At 48.3% G+C, this 22,651-nt stretch overlaps 1 protein-coding gene across 5 annotated transcripts in view; it reads left to right on the top strand.

Annotated features, from left to right (window-relative positions):
• The window catches only part of ssbp4 (single stranded DNA binding protein 4), a 161,748-nt gene that overhangs the window by 97,407 nt on the left and 41,690 nt on the right, over positions 1-22,651 (top strand). For 4 of the 5 annotated variants that reach the window (XM_072244537.1, XM_072244538.1, XM_072244536.1 and 1 more), the window contains one exon: positions 21,841-21,930. In XM_072244537.1, the coding sequence (XP_072100638.1) occupies positions 21,841-21,930 (90 nt within the window). Of the gene's footprint in view, positions 1-19,970; positions 20,071-21,840; positions 21,931-22,651 lie in introns of those variants that run through there. The other variant, XM_072244539.1, reaches the window with a different exon arrangement.

The following is a 22,651-nucleotide window of genomic DNA, read 5'->3' as shown; positions in this document are numbered from 1 at the left end:
CACGGATCAAGAAAGTTAGAAGAGGCCCACGTACGATCTTTGGAAAGCCATCTCACGGGTGAAGTAGCAACTCCAGACCAAGCTTGAATCAGCGAAGGATGCTCAACAGTTGTGGCAGGGCTTGAAAACTATCATCTTTTATAAAGTCAAGTCAAGTGATGTAGGCGACAGCAGGGCTTCGCTTCCAGATGAGTTCAATGCCTTATTTGTTCACTTTGACCATCACAAACACCCACAGCTCCCGATGACCCTGTGATTTCAGCCTCTGAGGCCGACGTGCGAGCAGCCTTCAGTAGGGTGAACCCATGAAAAGCATCCGGCCCCATTGTCAGCCTGGCCAAGTACTAAAGCCCTGTGCTGACCAACTGGCTGGAGTGTTCACTGAGACCTTTAACAGTCTAGCAGTCTGAAGTACCCACCTGCTTTAAGTGGGCTTCAATTATACCAGTGCCCAAGAATGTGGTGACTTGCCTCAATGACTATCGTCCAGTAGCACTTACATCCACAGTGATGAAGTGTTTAGAGAGGTTGGTGATGAAACATTTCAACTCCTATCTAGGAAGTGATTTGGATCGACTCCACTTTGTCTACCAGAGCAACAGGTCCACAGCAGATGCCATCTCACTGGCTCTTCACTCAACCCTGGAATATGTGCAAAGCAAAGAGCAAGGATGCTCTTTATCGGCTACAGCTAAGCATTCAAGACCATCATCTCCTCAAAAGTAATCAATAATTTTTAGACTTCTGTCTCAATACCACCTTGTGCAATTGGATCCTTGATTTCCTCACCTGCAGAACCCAGTCAGTTCAGATTGGGAACAACACCTTCTCCACAATCTCCAGTAGCACAGGTGTATCATAAGGCTGAGTGCTTAGCCCCCTGCTCTACTCGCTTTACACTTATGACTGTGAGGCTAAGCACAGCTCCAATGCCATATTCACGACGCAGGTCACGCTCACTTCTCACTGCTGCCATGAGGCAGAAGATACAGGAGCCTCAGGACTCACACTACCAGGCTCAGGGACAGTAACTACCCCTCAACCATCAAGCTCTTGAACCAAAGGGGACAACTTCTCTCTACTTCACTTGCCCCATCACTGAAATGTTCCAGAATCAATGGACTAATTTTCAAGGACTCTTCATCTCATGTTCTCAATATTTACTGCGTATTTATTATTATTATGGATATTATTTATTTATTTTTTGTATTTGCAGATTATTGTCTTTTGCAGACTGGTTGAATGCCCAAGTTGGTGTGGTCTATCATTGATTCTGTTACAGTTATTATTGCATGGACTTATTGAGTATGCCCACAAGAAAATGAATCTCAGGATTGTTTATAGTGACATATATGTACTTTGATAATAAATTTACTTTGAACATTGCTGCAGTATTGTAGGATGCAGATTATCATTGTGGAAAGCTGTTGTACAAATCCAATAATGCAGGTCTGTCACTGTATAAAACCTTGATGCAGTCTGAGTGATACCATGTTCCTCTCAGGTTCATATCTCTCACTGTATAATACTAAGGCCAAGAGCACGTTTATTCTCAGTACTTGTAATACTGGCACACAATGTTGGTGGAGATCTGTCACTGAGTAACTTTACTTTATGTGTATGCACATCTGCTGCTGTGACACATTGGTTTACCATACTGCTGAGTGCAGGTCTGTCACTGTATCACACTGGGGTACAGTGCTAATAGGACACACATCAAAGTTGCTGGTGAACGCAGCAGGCCAGGCAGTATCTCTAGGAAGAGGTACAGTCGACGTACCTCTTCCTAGAGATGCTGCCTGGCCTGCTGCGTTCACCAGCAACTTTGATGTGTCTTGCTTGAATTTCCAGCATCTGCAGAATTCCTCGTGTTTGTGACAGTGCTATTGGGGACAGGTTTTGTCTCTGTCTAATACTGGGAAACAGTGCTGGTGGGAACAGGCTTGTCAGTGTGTCATACTGGGGTACAGTACTGGTGTGGACAGATTTGTCAGTGTGTAATACTGGGGTACAGTACTGGTGTGGACAGATTTGTCAGTGTGTAAAGTGAGGTACAGTACTGGTGTGGACAGATTTGTCAGTGTGTAATACTGGGGTTCAGTATTGGTGTCGGTAGGTTTACACTGTGTAATACTGGGTTACAGTACTGGTGTGGACAGATTTGTCAGTGTGTAATACTGGGGTACAGTACTGGTGTGGACAGATTTGTCAGTGTGTCATACTGGGGTACAGTACTGGTGCAGACAGGGCTGCCACTGTGTAACACTGGAGTTCAGTGTTGGTGTGGGCAGGTTGCACTGTGTAATACTGAGGTACAGTACTGGTGTGGACAGGTTTGTCAGTGTGTAATACTGGGGTTCAGTGTTGGTGTGGGTAGGTTTACACTGTGTAATACTGGGTTACAGTACTGGTGTGGACAGATTTGTCAGTGTGTAATACTGGGGTACAGTACTGGTGTGGACAGATTTGTCAGTGTGTAATACTGGGGTTCAGTGCTGGTGTGGACAGGGCTGTCACTGTGTAACACTGGGGTACAATACTGGTGTGGACAGATTTGTCAGTGTGTAATACTGGGGTTCACTGCTGGAGTGGACAGATTTGTCGGTGTGTAATACTGGGGTACGGAACTGGTGTGGACAGATTTGTCAGTGTGTAATACTGGGGTACGGTACTGGTGCGGACAGATTTGTCAGTGTGTAATACTGGGGTACGGTACTGGTGCGGACAGATTTGTCAGTGTGTAATACTGGGGTTCAGTGCTGGTGTGCACAGATTTGTCAGTGTGTAATACTGGGGTTCAGTGCTGGTGTGCACAGATTTGTCAGTGTGTAATACTGGGGTTCAGTGCTGGTGTGGACAGATTTGTCAGTGTGTAATACTGGGGCACAGTACTGGTGCAGACAGGGCTGTCACTGTGTAACACTGGGGTTCAGTGTTGGTGTGGGTAGGTTTACACTGTGTAATACTGGGGTACAGTACTGGTGTGGACAGATTTGTCAGTGTGTAATCCTTGGGTTCAGTGCTGGTGTGGACAGATTTGTCAGTGTGTAATACTGGGGCACAGTACTGGTGCAGACAGGGCTGTCACTGTGTAACACTGGGGTTCAGTGTTGGTGTGGGTAGGTTTACACTGTGTAATACTGGGGTACAGTACTGGTGTGGACAGATTTGTCAGTGTGTAATACTGGGGTACAGTACTGGTGTGGACAGATTTGTCAGTGTGTAATCCTTGGGTTCAGTGCTGGTGTGGACAGATTTGTCAGTGTGTAATACTGGGGTTCAGTGCTGGTGTGGACAGATTTGTCAGTGTGTAATACTGGGGTACAGTACTGGTGTGGACAGATTTGTCAGTGTGTCATACTGGGGTACAGTACTGGTGCAGACAGGGCTGCCACTGTGTAACACTGGAGTTCAGTGTTGGTGTGGGTAGGTTGCACTGTGTAATACTGAGGTACAGTACTGGTGTGGACAGATTTGTCAGTGTGTAATACTGGGGTTCAGTGCTGGTGTGGACAGGGCTGTCACTGTGTTACACTGGGGTACAGTACTGGAGTGGACAGATTTGTCAGTGTGTAATACTGGGGTTCAGTGCTGGTGTGGACAGGGCTGTCACTGTGTTACACTGGGGTACAGTACTGGAGTGGACAGATTTGTCAGTGTGTAATACTGGGGTTCAGTGCTGGTGTGGACAGATTTGTCAGTGTGTAATACTGGGGTACAGTACTGGTGTGGACAGATTTGTCAGTGTGTCATACTGGGGTACAGTACTGGTGCAGACAGGGCTGCCACTGTGTAACACTGGAGTTCAGTGTTGGTGTGGGTAGGTTGCACTGTGTAATACTGAGGTACAGTACTGGTGTGGACAGGTTTGTCAGTGTGTAATACTGGGGTTCAGTGTTGGTGTGCGTAGGTTTACACTGTGTAATACTGGGTTACAGTACTGGTGTGGACAGATTTGTCAGTGTGTAATACTGGGGTACAGTACTGGTGTGGACAGATTTGTCAGTGTGTAATACTGGGGTTCAGTGCTGGTGTGGACAGGGCTGTCACCGTGTAACACTGGGGTACAGTACTGGTGTGGACAGATTTGTCAGTGTGTAATACTGGGGTTCAGTGCTGGAGTGGACAGATTTGTCGGTGTGTAATACTGGGGTACGGAACTGGTGTGGACAGATTTGTCAGTGTGTAATACTGGGGTACGGTACTGGTGCGGACAGATTTGTCAGTGTGTAATACTGGGGTTCAGTGCTGGTGTGCACACATTTGTCAGTGTGTAATACTGGGGTTCAGTGCTGGTGTGGACAGATTTGTCAGTGTGTAATACTGGGGTACAGTACTGGTGCAGACAGGGCTGTCACTGTGTAACACTGGGGTTCAGTGTTGGTGTGGGTAGGTTTACACTGTGTAATACTGGGGTACAGTACTGGTGTGGACAGATTTGTCAGTGTGTAATCCTTGGGTTCAGTGCTGGTGTGGACAGATTTGTCAGTGTGTAATACTGGGGTACAGTACTGGAGTGGACAGATTTGTCAGTGTGTAATACTGGGGTTCAGTGCTGGTGTGGACAGATTTGTCAGTGTGTAATACTGGGGTTCAGTGCTGGTGTGGACAGATTTGTCGGTGTGTAAAACTGGGGTACAGTACTGGTGTGGACATATTTGTCAGTGTGTAATACTGGGGTACAGTACTGGTGCAGACAGGGCTGCCACTGTGTAACACTGGAGTTCAGTGTTGGTGTGGGTAGGTTTGCACTGTGTAATACTGGGTTACAGTACTGGTGTGGACAGATTTGTCAGTGTGTAATACTGGGGTTCAGTGCTGGTGTGGACAGGGCTGTCACTGTGTAACACTGGAGTTCAGCAGTGTTGGTGTGGGTAGGTTTGCACTGTGTAATACTGGGGTACAGTACTGGTGTGGACAGGTTTGTCAGTGTGTAATACTGGGGTTCAGTGTTGGTGTGGGTAGGTTTACACTGTGTAATACTGGGTTACAGTACTGGTGTGGACAGATTTGTCAGTGTGTAATACTGGGGTTCAGTGCTGGTGTGGACAGGTTTGTCAGTGTGTAATACTGGGGTACAGTGCTGGTGCAGACAGGGCTGTCACTGTGTAACACTGGGGTTCAGTGTTGGTGTGGGTAGGTTTACACTGTGTAATACTGGGGTACAGTACTGGTGTGGACAGATTTGTCAGTGTGTCGTACTGGAGTACAGTACTGGTGTGGACAGATTTGTCAGTGTGTAATACTGGGGTTCAGTGCTGGTGTGGACAGATTTGTCAGTGTGTAATACTGAGGTACAGTACTGGTGTGGACAGATTTGTCAGTGTGTAATACTGGGGTACAGTACTGGTGTGGACAGATTTGTCAGTGTGTAATACTGGGGTACAGTACTGGTGTGGACAGATTTGTCAGTGTGTAATACTGGGGTACAGTACTGGTGTGGACAGATTTGTCAGTGTGTAATACTGGGGTACAGTACTGGTGCAGACAGGGCTGTCACTGTGTAATACTGAGGTTCAGTGTTGGTGTGGGTAGGTTTACACTGTGTAATACTGGGGTACCGTACTGGTGTGGACAGATTTGTCAGTGTGTAACACTGGGGTTCAGTGCTGGTGTGGACAGATTTGTCAGTGTGTAATACTGGGGTTCAGTGCTCGTGTGGACAGGGCTGTCACTGTGTAACACTGGGGTTCAGTGCTGGTGTGGACAGATTTGTCAGTGTGTAACACTGGGGTTCAGTGCTGGTCTGGACAGGTTTAACCGGTGTAACACTGGGGAAAAGGTCTGCTTCCAGCCCAATACTGTACCTGCTGTAAATGATGAGTTTGGGAATGGTTAAAATTGACTTAGATCTGCTTTTGTGTACTTGAAAGCAAATGGTTTCGGCCTGCTGTTTGCCACTTACTGAGAGTGGGCAGGGTGCCCAGTGGTCTGCTTGTTGTGCAGTGCTGGGAATCCATGTCTTTCCCCAACACATTTGTTTAGTGGGAACTAATCAGGCGATTGATGCTGCAGCTGGCAGGGAGAGCAGGCCATGTCGCCGACTTGTCCAGCGATGGCTCTGCTGGTAGCAGCCACCCAGGCAACACCACACAGAACCACCCACAACCCCAGAGCCCTCCGTCTACACACACAGCCCTGACAGTACTCACACGCAGCCCTGTCAACACAAGGGCACACGCACACACACTCACAGCCCTGACAGTATGTGCGCGCGCGCGCACACACACACACACACACACACCCCTGACAACACACACAGACACACAGCCCTGACAACACACACACACAGCCCTGACAACACACACAGACACACAGCCCTGACAACACACACACACACACACACGCACACACACACAGCCCTGACAACACACACAGACACACAGCCCTGACAACACACACACACAGCCCTGACAACACACACACACACACGCACACACACACAGCCGTGACAACACACACACACACACACAGCCCTGACAACACAACACACACACACACACACACACACACAGCCCTGACAACACACACACACACGCACACACACGCACACACACACAGCTGTGACAACACACACACACACACACACAAAGCCCTGACAACACACACACACACACACACACACACAGCCCTGACAACACACACACACACAGCCCTGACAACACACACACACGCACACACACAGCCCTGACAACACAACACACACACACACACACACACAGCTCAAATGTGTACCCCTGCACACACTAACACTGTGTGCATCTCTCCTGACAGCTACACACAAATGGACACATTAAACACACCCAGATGTGTATGCATACTCACACACCCATGCATACTGTAAATACACATATAGTAGTGGAAAGTTGTTTGTACTTGGCAACTGTACAGTGGGACTTCCTTGAGGTCACCATCAGGACTACACCTGTCTTTAATATTACTGACTGAACTTGAGTGTACTGGACATGTTTTCCGAATTTGGTCAAAACATGAAGACACTGTGGATTGTAAAGAGCAATGCACTTCAAGGAGATGTAGGCAGTCTGGTGGAAGGTGGAAGGTTGCAGATTAAGTCGCAAGTGAAATCTAATACTGAGAAATGCAGCCAGTCGCAGAAGAATTGCAAAAAGCAATGCAAGCCAGACCTCTACAGGGGACGCAAAAACAGAAACCTTGGAGTTTATTTACCTTCATTGGAAGAGCTGGGCATTTAAAAAATTTATTTATTTATTCAGGTACAGTGTGGAATAGGCCCTTCTGGCCCTTTGAGCTGTGCTGCCCAGTCCTAGCCTAATCACAGGACAATTTAGAATGACCAATTAATCTGCAAACCAGTATGTCCAAACTATGGGAGGAAACCAGAGCACCCGGAGGAAACCCATGCAGTCACAGAGAGAATGTACAAACTCCTCAGAGGCAGCGGTAGGAATGTTGAAAATGACGATGATGTTGACTCAGACCTGAGGGGCCAGCGTCGGGCAGTTTCATGCCTTACAAGGTGCAGTTCGAAAGGCTGTGTGGGGCACTGCTCCTCGCACAGACATTTTAAGACCATAAGACCATAAGACAAAGGAGCAGAAATAGGCCATTCGGCCCATCGAGTCTGCTCTGCCATTTTATCATGAGCTGATCCATTCTCCTATTTAGTCCCACTCCCCCGCCTTCTCACCATAACCTTTGATGCCCTGGCTACTCAGATACCTATCAATCTCTGCCTTAAATACACCCAATGACTTGGCCTCCACTGCTGCCTGTGGCAACACATTCCATAGATTCACCACCCTCTGGCTAAAAAACTTTCTTCATATATCTGTTCTGAATGGGTGCCTTTCAATCCTTAAGTCATACCCTCTCGTACTAGACTCCCCCATCATGGGAAACAACTTTGCCACATCCACTCTGTCCATGCCTTTTAACATTTGAAATGTTTCTATGAGGTCTCCCCTCATTCTTCTAAACTCCAAGGAATACAGTCCAAGAGCGGACAAACGTTCCTCATATGTTAACCCTCTCATTCTCGGAATCATTGTAGTGAATCTTCTCTGTACCCTCTCCAACGTCAGCACATCCTTTCTTAAATAAGGAGACCAGAACTGCCCACAGTACTCCAAGTGAGGTCTCACCAGCGCCTTATAGAGCCTCAACATCACATCCCTGCTCCTATACTCTATTCCTCTAGAAATGAATGCCAACATTGCATTCGCCTTCTTCACTACTGACTCAACCTGGAGGTTAACTTTAAGGGTATCCTGTACGAGGACTCCCAAGTCCTGTTGCATCTCAGAACTTTGAATTCTTTCCCTATTTAAATAATAGTCTGCCCGTTTATTTTTTCTGCCAAAGTGCATAACCATACACTTTCCAACATTGTACTTCATTTGGCACTTCTCTGCCCATTCTTCCAATCTATCCAAGTCTCTCTGCAGACTCTCCGTTTCCTCAGCACTACCGGCCCCTCCACCTATCTTTGTATCATCAACAAACTTAGCCACAAAGCCACCTATTCCATAATCCAAATCGTTGATGTACAATGTAAAAAGAAGTGGCCCCAACACTGATCCCTGTGGAACACCACTGGTAACTGGCAGCCAACCAGAATAGGATCCCCTTATCCTCACTCTCTGTTTCCTGCCAATCAGCCAACGCTCTATCCACGTATGTAACTTTCCTGTAATTCCATGGGCTCTTATCTTGTTAAGTAGCCTCATGTGTGGCACCTTGTCAAAGGCCTTCTGAAAATCCAAATATACAACATCCACTGCATCTCCCTTGTCTAGCCTACTGGTAATTTCCTCAAAAAATTGTAATAGGTTTGTCAGGCAGGATTTTCCTTTAAGGAATCCATGCTGAGTTCTGCCTATCTTGTCATATGCCTCCAGGTACTCTGTAACCTCATCCTTGACAATCGACTCCAACAACCGATGTCAAGCTAACAGGTCTATAATTTCCTTTTTGCTTCCTTGCCCCCTTCTTAAATAGCGGAGTGACATTTGCAATCTTCCAGTCTTCCGGAACCATGCCAGAATCTATCGACTTTTGAAAGATCATCGCTAATGCCTCCGCAATTTCCACAGCTACTTCCTTCAGAACATGAGGGTGCATTCCATCTGGTCCAGGAGATTTATCTACCTTTAGCCTATTCAGCTTCCTGAGTACTTTCTCTGTCGTAATTGTGACTGCGCACACTTCTCTTCCCTGCCACCCTTGAGTGTCCGGTATACTGCTGATGTCTTCCTCAGTGAAGACTGATGCAAAATACTCGTTCAGTTCCTCTGCCATCTCCTTATCTCCCATTACAATTTCTCCAGCATCATTTTCTATTGGTCCTATATCTACTCTCACCTGTCTTTTATTCTTTATATACTTGAAAAAGCTTTTAGTATCCTCTTTGATATTATTTGCTAGCTTCCTTTCATAGTTAATCTTTTCTCTCTTAATGACCTTCTTGGTTTCCTTTTGTAAGGTTTTAAAAACTTTCCAATCCTCTGTTTTCCCACTAATTTTTGCTTCCTTGTATGCCCTCTCCTTTGCTTTAACTTTGGCTTTGACTTCTCTTGTTAACCACGGTTGCATCCTTTTTCCACTCGAAAATTTCTTCTTTTTTGGAATATACCTGTCTTGCACATTCCTCATTTCTCGCATAAACTCCAGTCACTGCTGCTCTGCTGTCTTTCCCACTAGTGTCCCTTTCCAGTCAACTTTGGCCAGTTCCTCTCTCATGCCACTGTAATTTCCTTTACTCCACTGAAATACCGACACATTAGATTTCGGCTTCTCTTTTTCTAATTTCACAGTGAATTCAATCATGTTATGATCACTGCCTCCTAAGGGTTCCTTCACCTCAATCTCTCTAATCACCTCCGGTTCATTACACAATACCTAATCCAGTACAGCCGATCCCCTAGTGGGCTCAACAACAAACTGTTCTAAAAAGCCATCTCACAGACATTCTACAAATTCTCTCTCTTGAGATCCAGTGCTGACCTGATTTTCCCAATCTACTCGCATGTTAAGATCCCCCACAATTACCATAACACTGCCCTTCTGACAAGCCTTTTCTATTTCTAGTTGTAATTTGTAGTCCACATCCCTGCAGCTATCTGGAGGCCTATAAATAACTGCCATCAGGGTCCTTTTACCCCTGCTATTTCTTATCCTGCACCTTCCGATCCTATATCACCTCTTTCTAATGATTTAATATCATTTCTTACCAATAAAGCCACGCCTCCCCCTCTGCCTACCTTCCTATCCTTCCGATACACCGTGTATCCTTGGACGTTCAGCTCCCAGAGACATGCATCCTTTAGCCAGGTCTCAGTGATGGCCACAATATCATACCTACCAATCTGTAGCTGTACAACAAGATCATCCACCTTATTCCTTATGCTGCGTGCATTTAAGTACAACACCTTAAGACCAGTATTTGATACTTTTTGCTTTGATTTCACTGCAACTTATCCCAATGGCTACAAATTTGCCCCATCACCTGCCTGTCTTTCCTGACATCTTTACTGCTCACTATCTTAGATTTATTTCTGTTTTCCCCTTCCTCCGCTCTATCATTCCGGTTCCCATCCCCCTGCCAAATTAGTTTAAACCCTCTCTAACAGCTGTATTAAACTTTTCCGCCAGGATATTGGTCCCCTTCGGGTTCAGGTGTAACCTGTCCTTTTTGAACAGGTCATACTTCCCCCAGAAGAGATCCCAATTATCCAAGAATCTGAAGCCCTGCCCCCTACACCGGTCTCTCAGCCAGGCATTCATCTGCCTGATCCGACTATTCTTGCCCTCGCTAGCACGTGGCACAGGTAGCAATCCCGAGATTACTACCCTGGATGTCCTGCTTCTCAGCTTCCTTCCTAACTCCTGGAAATCTCTCTTCAGGACCTCCTCCTTTGTCCTATCTATGTCATTGGTACCAACATGTACCAAAACAACTGGCTGCTCACCCTCCCCCTTTAGAATATTCAGGACCCGATCCGAGACATCCCGTACCCTGGCACCTGGGAGGCAACACACCATGCGGGTATCTCTGTCAGGCTTACAGAATCTCCTGTCTGTTCCCCTGACTATGGAATCCCCCACGACTACTGCATTTCTCTTCTCCCTCCTTCTCTCCTGCACAACAGCGCCAGGCTCAATGCCGGAGACCCGGTCACCGTGGGTGTCCCCTGTCAGGTCATCCCCCTCAACAGCATCCAGAACAAGATATTTGTTGCTGAGGGGGACAGCCACAGGTGTGCTCTCCACTATCCGGGCATTTCCCTTCCCTCTCTTAACAGTGACCCAGTTTTCTGACCCCTGTAGCCTAGGGATGACTACCTCCCTGTAGCTCCTGTCTATCACCTCTTCACTTTCCCTGATAAGCAGTAGGTTATCAAGCTGCAGCTCCAGATCCCTAACACGGTCTCTGAGGAGCTGCAACTCGGTGCACCTGGCGCAGATGTGGCCATCAGGGAGGCTGGAGGTCTCCCAGGATTCCCACATCTGACACCCTGAACAAAGCACTAACCCTGCAGGCATGCTACCTAATTCTACAGGAATGAAACAGGAAAAATAAGTCTACTCACCCACTTACCTCACCAAACAGACGAACTTTTAAAACCGTTAGCTCGTACCGTTAGATGTGAGAGCCCTGCTGTTCCTGTCTGTCCAGGCCGATTCGCGAAAGGGGTGGGGGGGGTGGAGAAAAAAAGAGTTGGTGCCTCGCTCTCGCCTCTTCCCGCTTACCGCCGAAGCCCGTTGAAGCCAAAGCCCTACACTCTGCTCCCACTCACTCCGCTGCCTGCTCCGACAGCTGCCCGCTGTATAGGGTGGTCTCCTTTTTAAACTCTCCACGCGGCCCTGTTGACGTCACGCGCCTGTGCAGTCTCGCCCTTCTCGCACTCGAAGAAGTTTTTAAAAAAAACTGCCTTCCTTCAGAATTCAGCTCCCACCACGCTCTGTAGTCCCGATCCAAAGGAGGGCCGTTGGTAGCAACCTGCCTTTTTAAACTCTCCGCGCGGTCCTGTTGACGTCACGCGCCTGCGCAGTCTCGCCCTTCTTGCACTCGAAGTTTTTAAAAAAAGTTTTTTGCAGTATTATATTTTACAAGGCTGAGTTGCGAGCTCGACATCAACCCGGCGCAGATGGAGAGCGCGCACGGGGTCTGTCTGTCACTGGATCGAACTCGGGAACCTCCGTTCTCGAGTCCGGCGCTGATCTCACTGCGCCACCAGCCGACCTAAGTGATTTTAAAAAGTACATGGTATACCAGACCTATTTTTTCATCCATAATCTTTATTCATGATATATTTATTTATAAATTAGTATATATTTGTATATCATAAAGGCTATATATATATGGTTTCATGGGACTCCTACATATAGGAGTCCCATGAAAGCATTGGTTGTCGTAAAAATCCATCTGCTTCAACGATGTCTTTCAAGGAAGAAAACCTGCCACCTTTATCCAGTACGGTTTCTTTGTGATCCTAGCTGACCAACCTGCTTTAAAGGCATCCGTTAGCCTTGCAAGACCATGGGTCTGCACCTGGAAAGTCTTCACTCTCCAGGGCGCAGGCCTGGGCAAGGTTGTATGGAAGACCAGCAGTTGCCCATGCTGCAAGTCTCCCCTCTCCACGACACTGATGTTGTCCAAGGGAAGGGCATTAGGACCCATACAGCTTGGCACCAGTGTCATCGCAGAGCACTGTGTGACTAAGTGCCTTGCTCAAAGACACAACACACTGCCTTGGCTGCGGCTTGAACTCACGACCTTCAGGTCGCTAGTCCAATGCCTTAACCACTTGGCCACGTGCCCATGTGCCAACCTGCTTAACTCTTCCCTATCTCCTCAGCTGAGGATGGGCTACAAATGCCAGTCTGTGGTGATGTCCCCATCCTGTAACAAGTGAATGTGTTGATTGGCTTTCTGGAGGCAGCCCCTCTACTCTTCTTCAATATCGCACCTCAGATTGGTAATGATTAGAGACCAGATTTAACATATCATCCAAGGGGCCGCACTTCCAACGCCAGTCAGTCCTGATGCATCATCCTGAATTTTTGACCTGCTCAAAACTCTGGATTGGGATTCAAACCCATCACCCTTCGGTTTCGAGATGAGGGCGCTGCAAGAGAACCTGACATTGTGTCCACCTCCGTCTTCGAGTCGCCTCCTGCTTTTAGGAACATTAATTTCATCTGATCATCGGCCAACACCCAGGAATTGCTACACTGTCTTTTGGAGGAGCCGGCAAATCAAGGTTTTCTCTAGTTGACATAAATCAGGAGTTTCCAACCTAGGGGCCACGGACCCCTCAGTTAATGATAAGGCTCATTGGCATAAAAAAAAGTTTGGGAACCCCTGGAAAAAGAATTTAATGGTATTTTTTTCCAAGGAAATATTAGTCATACCTTTAGACAAGATGACGGTCAAAGAGGGAGGTTCTAAGAAATGTTTTGAAGGAGATAGAGAACGGGGGAGGGGGAGGAGAGAAAAAGAGAAAAGATATTCCAGGGTTTAGTGGTAATGAGGCGCAGCTGACAACAGTGCAGTGAGTAAATCTGGGAATGACTAAGATCCCAGAGGGATGTGGCTGCTGGAGGTTACAGAGACAGAGTAGCAAGAGAAGCAGGGACATGGTAAGGGTGAGAAATTGAAGCATATTTCAGTGGGAGCCATTCTGAGTCAGAGCGACCAGGGTGAGTGGGTGAATAGGACCTGGTACAAGTTCAGACACCGACATAAGAGTTTTAGATGAGCTCAAGTTTGCAAAGGGAACATTGAGGAAAGTCAACAGCAGTGTGTTGGAATAAATACAGTTGGAACGTAACACAGGAAAATAGAGGTAGGTCCATTCGGCCCCTCAAGTATGCCTGACTATTCAATATGATCAATGGCTCATCTGTAGCAGGTCTCATCTCTTCTCTGTACCAGTTTCCGATTGTCTTCAATTCCCCAATCCTTCCACGTACTTCATCTTTAGATACTCCTGTAATCCAGCCTCCATGACATGACCACATGAGTATCCCCCAGGTGCTTTAGTTTCTTCCCATATTTTAAGTTCAGTAGGTTAACTGGTTACAAGCAACTTGCACAAAATGGTGGAGGAATTCAACAGGCCAGGCAGCGTCGATGGAAAAGAGAATAGTATCATTTCAGGCCGAGACGCTTCATCAGGACTGAAGAACAATCCTGATGAAGAGTCTCGGCCCTAACATCAACTGTTTACCCTTTTCCATCAATGCTGCCTGGCCTGCTGAGTTCCTCCCGCATTTTGTGTGTGTTGCTCGGATTTCCAGCATCTGCAGATTTTAACTCTTGTTTGTAACTGGTCACAAGGGTGTGATTGGCTGGCTTAGGCTCATTAGGCCAGAAGGGCCTGTCACAGTGCTGCATCCCGACATTATTAAATAAACATTCCGAGGTGGAGAATTTCAGAGGTTCCTGAGCACCTCGGTGTTATCCCAGCCCCCTCATACAGACTGTCTCACTAACGAAAACACCACAGTGTCTACTCTGCCTTGCCCCAAGGGATCTACAGTATTTCAATAAGATCACCCTTCATTCTTCTAAACTCCAACAGGTAAAGGTGAAGGGTAGAGATAAATAGGGTGCAGATGAGGGTTTTCTAAAAGATAAGATTAGCTCTATTTGTCACATATATATGGAAACATTGATACATACTGTGAAATGCGTTATTTGCATCAAATCAAATCAGTGAGGATTGTGCCGAGGCAGCCTGCAAGTGGCGCCATGCTTCCAGCACCAACATAGCATGCCCACGGCTCGCTAACCCTAACTGTACGTCCTTGAGGTGTGGGAGGAAACGGAGCACCCGGAGGGAGAATGTTCAAGCTCCTTACAGACAGCAGTGGAATCAAACCCCGATCAGTGATCACCTGGCGCTATAAAGTGGTTGAGCTAACCGTTACGTGACTGTGGCACCCTAGCACGCCCAGATTCAGCAGTAGCTGAGCTGATAGTAAATCGGGTAGATCTGAGTAGTTCTGTGATTTAATAGCTGATTGGACCAGTGGATGGAAAGCAAGCATCAAGATGAAGCATTGGACTCTGTGAATGAGCAAGTCTCATTTGTTCCCCACACTGTTCCAGTTCACATCAAAATGCCATGAGACCTCCGAATGTTGTCAGTGTTGGTATTTTTGGTAAACCAAGAACTGAATGGAATGAACTAGCAGTCATTTTTGGTTACAAATGAGGGAAGATTCAGGCCACAAATACCAAGAGAATAAATGAAGCTGCCCTCCACGAGCCTTCTACATCTCTGGGAACTGGCTCGAAGGACGGCATTTTTATGGCGGTGCAGTCACTCTCCAGCAGCACAGCAACTTCAGTCAGGACCGGTTTTCTGAGAGTGTCAACCGGCCCACAGAACTATTCCTTCAACTCTCCTGCACTCTCTCAGCACTGGTCTTCCATTACCACAACACCCTCCCAGTACTGCCTCACCAACCATAGTTCCCCTGTTACTCAATGCAACGCTACCCCACCACTGTGTGGCATTCTCTCACCGCAGCACTCTCAGAGTGCACGCCCTCCAGTAGAGCAGAACCCTCGGTGCTCCCCAGTCAACAGGACAGTACCTCTTTCTGACAGCACTGCACACCCAACATCGCAGCACTCCCACAGCATTGCTGCTGCAGCAGCCCCTGGCACCCTCGGCACTGTTCTACAGTCTGCAACACCCCCTCAGTGTTCGTCCTCCTGTTCATGACCCCCAAACACTGCAGCAACCATAGTTCTCTCAGCACTGTTTCCCAAAGGTGCAGTCTTGCCTTACCAACAGTGCGACACTCCCTCAGTGCAGCTCCTTTGTCAGGGCAGTGGTCCTTGCTACTGCCCCTCCAACAGTGTGACACATCCTTGGTATGGATCCTCCAACAATGTGACACTCCCTCAGTTTGGACCTTCCAACGGCGTGACACTCCCTCAGTATGGGCCCTCCAACAGTGTGACACTCCCTTGGTATAGACCTTCCAACAGTGTGACACTCCCTCGGTATGGACCTGCATAGTCCCTCCAACAGTGTGACACTCCCTCGGTATGGACCTTCCAACAGTGTGACACTCCCTCGGTATGGGCTCTCCAACAGTGTGACACTCCCTCGGTATGGGCTCTCCAACAGTGTGACACTCCCTCGGTATGGACCTTCCAACAGTGTGACACTCCCTCAGTATGGGCCCTCCAACAGTGTGACACTCCCTTGGTATAGACCTTCCAACAGTGTGACACTCCCTCGGTATGGACCTGCATAGTCCCTCCAACAGTGTGACACTCCCTCGGTATGGGCTCTCCAACAGCGTGACACTCCCTTGGTATAGACCCTCCAACAGTGTGACACTCCCTCGGTATGGATCCTCCAACAGTGTGACACTCCCTCGGTATGGACCTTCCAACAGTGTGACACTCCCTTGGCACAGACCTTCCAACAGTGTGACACTCCCTCGGTATGGGCTCTCCAACAGTGTGACACTCCCTCGGTATGGACCTTCCAACAGTGTGACACTCTCTTGGTATGGGCTCTCCAACAGTGTGACACTCCCGCGGTATGGGCTCTCCTACAGTGTGACACTCCGTCAGTATGGACCTGCATAGTCCCTCCAACAGTGTGACACTCCCTCGGTATGGGCTCTCCAACAGTGTGACACTCCCTTGGTATAGACCCTCCAACAGTGTGACACTCCCTCGGTATGGACCTTCCAACAGTGTGACACTCCCTTGGTACAGACCTTCCAACAGTGTGACACTCCCTCAGTATGGACCTGCATAGTCCCTCCAACAGTGTGACACTCCCTCAGTATGGACCTGCGTAGTCCCTCCAACAGTGTGACACTCCCTCAGTATGGGCTCTCCAGCAGTGTGACACTCCCTTGGTATAGACCCTCCAACAGTGTGACACTCCCTCAGTATGGGCCCTCCAACAGTGTGACACTCCCTCAGTATGGGCTCTCCAGCAGTGTGACACTCCCTTGGTATAGACCCTCCAACAGTGTGACACTCCCTCAGTATGGGCCCTCCAACAGTGTGACACTCCCTCGGTATGGGCTCTCCAACAGTGTGACACTCCCTTGGTATGGATCGTCCAACAGTGTGACACTCCCTCAGTATAGACCCTCCAACAGTGTGACACTCCCTCAGTATGGACCCTCCAACAGTGTGATACTTCCTCAGTTCCTCCACTCAGGTGCTCCACACTTCCTCAGTACTGGTCCTGTGACATCCCCCTTATCCTGAATAAGCTTTCACTCCATTGTTACCCGATGACCAAGTTGGTCAATGATCCCAATTTCGTTGGGATTCCACAGAGGACAGTGGGAAAGTAGATCGCACTGTTACCTTGGCAACACACAGGCCAACCCACATCTAACCTGCCCACAGCATCTCAGACAAAATGCTGGAGGGACTCTGCAGGTCAGGCAGCATCCATGGAGGGGAAAGAAACAGTTGATGTTTCGGGTGAAGACCCTTCTTGTGGACTGTAAAGGAAGGGGGCAGAAGCCAGGATAAGAAGGTGGGAGGGTGGGGAAGGAATATAAACTGGCAGGGGATAGTTGAGACCAGGTGAGGAGGAAGGTAGGTGGTTGAAGGAGGGGTAGGAAGAAAGAAGCTGGGAGGGGATGGGTGGAGGAGGTAAAGGTAGAGGTATCCCTGCTGAACTGTCACGTCCAGGAGGATGAGACTCCGACACTGAAGTGAGGTTATCTGATTCAGATGGGAATAGGATTGGCCTCAGTACCCATTCCTGGAGGCGAAGACACCGTTGCGTTATGTTACATTTATTTCTGTGAGGGACGTGGGCATCGCTGACCACGCTGGTATTTTATGCCCATCATTAATTGTCCCTGAACTGAGGAGGTTTACGTCGGACTGGATAAGGACAACAGATTCCCTCCCTGAAGAGACTCAGTGAATCAGTTGGGATTTTGTGAAAACCCAGTCATTTCACAGTTACAGTTACTGAGACTGGATTTTTAATTCCAGAGATATTGAATTACTTGGATTTAAATTCCCCTGCAGTTGAGGTGGGATTTGTACTCTCGTTTCTGGATCACCGGTCCAGAACTCAGCTACTAGTCGAATAACTTAACTGCTGCATTACCGAACCTGCCCGCCTTGGCTGTGAGGCGGTCTGTGGTTGACCACGCTGTCAGCAGCCGCTGCTGTGGATGAGCAGGGCTCATGAGTGACTTCCAAGGAGGTTGGGATGGACTTGAGTGGGTCAGGTGGTGGATATCCTGCAGTAAGTGACCCACCTCCTGATATCCCAAAGTCTTTATATCGTCACCATCAGGAGTGTGATGGAACTCTTCACATCCACACACTGAGAAGATCAACACCACCCAGGACAAAGCAGCCTGCTTGATTGACGACCACACCTCCGCTATCTTGACCATTTATCCCCCTTTACCACAGTACTATGCAGCAGTCCATGCCATCTATGAGACACCCTCCAGTTGATGATCTCTCCGAGTAGGTCACCCTGGCAAACCCCCTGCCCCACCAAAGCCGTACCACCATAAAGGACAAGGATGGTAGACACATGGGAGGGGCACTTGGAGGTGATGGTGTTCTCAGCTTCCTTCGCCGCCACTGGGTCTAATCCTGAAACCTCCCACACACAGCACCACAGGAGTACCTTCTCCAGAAGGACTGTTGTGGTTCAAGGTGGGCAGATAGCCGCAGCCTTCTCAAGGACCGTTAAATGCTGGCTTGCCCAACGCAAAAACATAGGCAGAGCTAAGATTCTTGGTTCAATGGAGGAATCATTTCCTGCTTTAAAAAAATAGTGTATGTATGAGCTGTAAGTGGAATTGTGTTTTTTTTATACCTGCAGGGTTCGCTAAGCTAATGATACAGACCCAACTCTCAGAGGCATTGAGTGATTGCCAGGTGGAGGGTTTTAATGGGGACTCGAGAGGCATTGGAAGCATGGGTTTCCATGGTTACTGGTAGTGTAGAGCCCGTTCACCTGACCAAGGGATGGATTTTACTCGAGTCAGGAGCGGCGTCTCCTGATCTGCCTCCGAACCGATTAATTTTTAATAGTTTTGAATCCACCACAGGTTGTTGAAGTGGAGAGTTGACTGCGCGGAGCTGCGAGAGGAGCTGTCGAGCACAGCAACAGCTCTCCTCTCTGCCCTCATTTAAAATTCAGATCATCGCCTGAAAAGCTTCAGATATTTTTTCCTTGTAAACCTATGGCGTGTTTATTTTCTTTAACCCTTTCAGTCCCGGATTTACGGTGAATGGCTAGGTCAGGACCGGGCTGCCTCGTTCAAGACATCAGAGTGGCTCCAGGAGGGCAGGTTCATCCATTTAATGTGCGGAGCAGAGGCACAATGAGACTGCGGTGATAAGGAAGGGCTATAGAGGGAACGGCGATGGCTTGGGCAGGCAGGAACAGGAGGAGGATAAACCAAGGGAGGGAGGGGACTCTGGTGTGTGTGTGTGTCTGTCTGCTTTTTGTCTAATTGAAGCGTGTGTGTGTCTTGTGTATGTTTGTCTGCTTCCCAATATCTGCTCGTGTGTGTGTGTGTGACACACTTAGACTCTGCGTATGTGTATGTTGCACTTTTTCTGTGTGTGTGTGCGCGCGCGCCTGTGTTGGTGTGTGTGTCTGTTGCATTTTCCGTGTGTGTGTCACACTTTGACACTGTGTGTGTGTATGTGTGTGTTGCACTTTCTGTGTGTGTGTGGTGTGTGAGAGACACTTTGTGTTTGTGTCTGTGTGTGCTTCCCTCTGTGACACTTAAGTTTGCCTGTGATACCGGTCATGGCTGAACGGCCAGTGCTGACTAACTCCACCCCGCATCCTGTAATGAATAACCCCTCTGCTGATAGAGCTGGAGCAGCCTGGGTGGGGAGTACAGGGGGCTGGGAGTGGATGGAGTGTCTGCCCCCGTGGGGAGGATGCACGGTGCTATGCCCACCCCCACCCCCAGCCCCTGGGTTCCAGGGGAGCCCTGGGCCCGTGCAGGTTGGAACTGCCGGAAGCAAGCTGTTCCTGCAGCCGCTCGTCGGATTAGTATGCATGGCCGGACCTCAATAAACCACTCTCTGATCAGGTGGGGGAAGGCACAGAATGCTGTGCTGGGATAACCTGGGGTAAGGCTGGGGGCGGGGAGGGGGAGGGAGCGATTGGTGCCAGCCCCGCCGTAGGGTGATTGGCGGTGAGAGGCAGCGGATTCTGGTGTGATCCTGCCCTGTGTGTAACACAGCCCCCGACCCCAGCCCTGTCCGCAGGCAAGTCAGTATGATTATCCACAACCCCACACTCCATTCAGACCCTCCCCACCCTACCCAGCTGCAGCAGGAACAGTAGGGGTAAATAAGATTAAACGTTGAAATATATCTGATTAAACCCTAAATTATATCAGAAATTGAAAGGCACTGCTTAAAATATTAGAGCTGCATAAATGATTCACACTCCTTCACACTTGGTTAACTATTATTCTCTATATAAACCCCCTGCGAACATTCAATCACATTCCACTGTTGGGTATCTGTGATTCAATGTATATAAACCCCTTGAATCCCTGTATCTAACTCCCAGTATCTGTTACTCTCTGCATAAACTCCACCTCCCTGAACCTCTTGGATCAGATTCTATCCAGGGGCTTTGTTATTCCGAATGTGAATCCATCCCATTCTGACCTGTAGCTCAGTCGGAATTTTTTTTTTTTGATTTCTGGTCTTGGTACCGAGATACAGTGAAAAGCTCGTCTTGTATGCTGTTTGGGCAGATCAGATCGTTACACAGTGCATTGAGATAGAATAAGGTAAAATGCTAGCAAGGCAGATTGAAGTGTAGAAGCTAGTGAAGGGAACAGTCCAGGTAGACAATGAAGTGCAAGATCATAACGAGGTAGATTGGGAGGCCGTCTTATCATAGAAGAGGTCCGTTCAAAAGTCTGACGACAGTGGGATAGAAGCTACCCTTGAGCCTGGTGGTACATGTTTTCAGGCTTCTGCCTAATGGGACAGGGAAATGCTCAGCCTCAGCCCCAGCCCCAGTGTGAACCTGTTGTTCTACATATAACCGTCCCCCAGAATGCAGTCTGTAAATCAGTCCCAGTATCTGTTGTTCTATACGTCAACAACCAAACCTTTCAATTGACACAAAACTGTATCTCAATCCTGGATAACCTGCTTTATATTAAAACCGCAGAACCCCATGATCAGAATGCAGTCTGTAACTTACTCCAAGGTATTTGTTATTCTATGTACGATTTCAGCCAGCACCCCCCCACCGTCCTTCTGGCAGATTCCAATATGCAACACACACCTGGTTGTTCTTTATTCTCTATATAAATCCCCTGACTGGGTTCTAGCCTGTATCTCACTCCTGTGTTACTCCCTCATCTGTTATTCTATAAACCACCTGATGGATTCCAGCTTGGAACTCATTCCCAAGGATCTATTTATATTTGAACCCCTGAACCCCGACAATAATCCAGCCCGTAACTCCCTCCACAATGTGCACCTACTGCTTTGATGCTGGCTGTTTGCCTCCCTTACTGTCAACCTCTGTCAATGAGCCTTGAGATGTGGTGGGTCCAGCGGCCCTCCCTTGTGCTTGTGTGTGGGTGACTGTGATGGGTAGCACTGACTTCTCAGACTCTGAGTCTGATCTCTTCCTGGGTATTCTTCGACCCGGGAGCCTTGCTTTGATTCACTGAAGAAGGGTCCAGGGCCCTTTGCTCTGGGAGAGTGTGCCTTCAGTGGGGGTGGTTACGGATAGTTATGATGGGCAGGGGGTGTGCTGGCTCTCTCTCTGGCTGAGTGTGACCTCTTACCCCACATTCTAACCCATTGCTTCTTGCGTCTTTTCGCAGAGTGCGGCAGCAGCTCCAAGCCCCGTGCTTGGCAATGTGACTCCCGGCGAGGGAGCTGCGGGAGTCCCCCTGCCACCCGGCTTCTTCCAGGTACTCACGGCTTAAACACTGTGGTGGTGGTGTGGCTCCACACGGTGGGGCAGAGGAGGACTACATCGGGGCTTGGGTCCAACACTCTGGTTTAAAAGCTGCACCAGATGCAGCAACAAGCACTTGCATTACATAGCGCCCGGGGTGAAGGGGTAGTCTGATGAGGAAGGGCTGAGGAGGTTCATTGTTCGGTAGAATTACAGACGATCTTAGAAACGTGGGGGGGGGGGCACAGTTATACAAGATGTTTCCCCTGGTGGGGTTATCTGGAGCTTGAGGGTGTGGTTCAGATTAAGATTGATAAATTGGTTTATTATTGTCAAAAACTTTGCCTTGCATACCATCTGTACAGGACATTTCATCAGTATATTGAGGCAGTGGAAGGGAAAACAACAGAATGCTGAATGAAGTGTAATAGTTACAGAGAAGGTGCAGGGCAGGCAGCAATCAGGTGCAAGGCCACGATGAGGTAGATTGTGAGGTCAGGAATCCATCTTATCATACGGGGGAGCAATCAGTCATCTTATAACAGTGGGATTAGTTAGCCCCTTGAGTGGAGATGAGGAAGGATTTCTTTCTCAGAGGGCTGTGACTATGGAGTTCTCTGGCACAAGTGCTGTAAGGCAAAGTTGCTGGATATGTTCAGGTGGAGACAGATACTTTGTCTAAAGTTGTTGGTTATGGGGACTGGCAGGAAAGTGTTGTGGCCCGGATGGTATCT

This window comes from Mobula birostris, chromosome 26 (genome assembly GCF_030028105.1).
Source record: "Mobula birostris isolate sMobBir1 chromosome 26, sMobBir1.hap1, whole genome shotgun sequence".
NCBI lineage: Eukaryota > Metazoa > Chordata > Chondrichthyes > Myliobatiformes > Myliobatidae > Mobula > Mobula birostris.
This window is presented reverse-complemented; position numbering and strand designations above follow the sequence as displayed.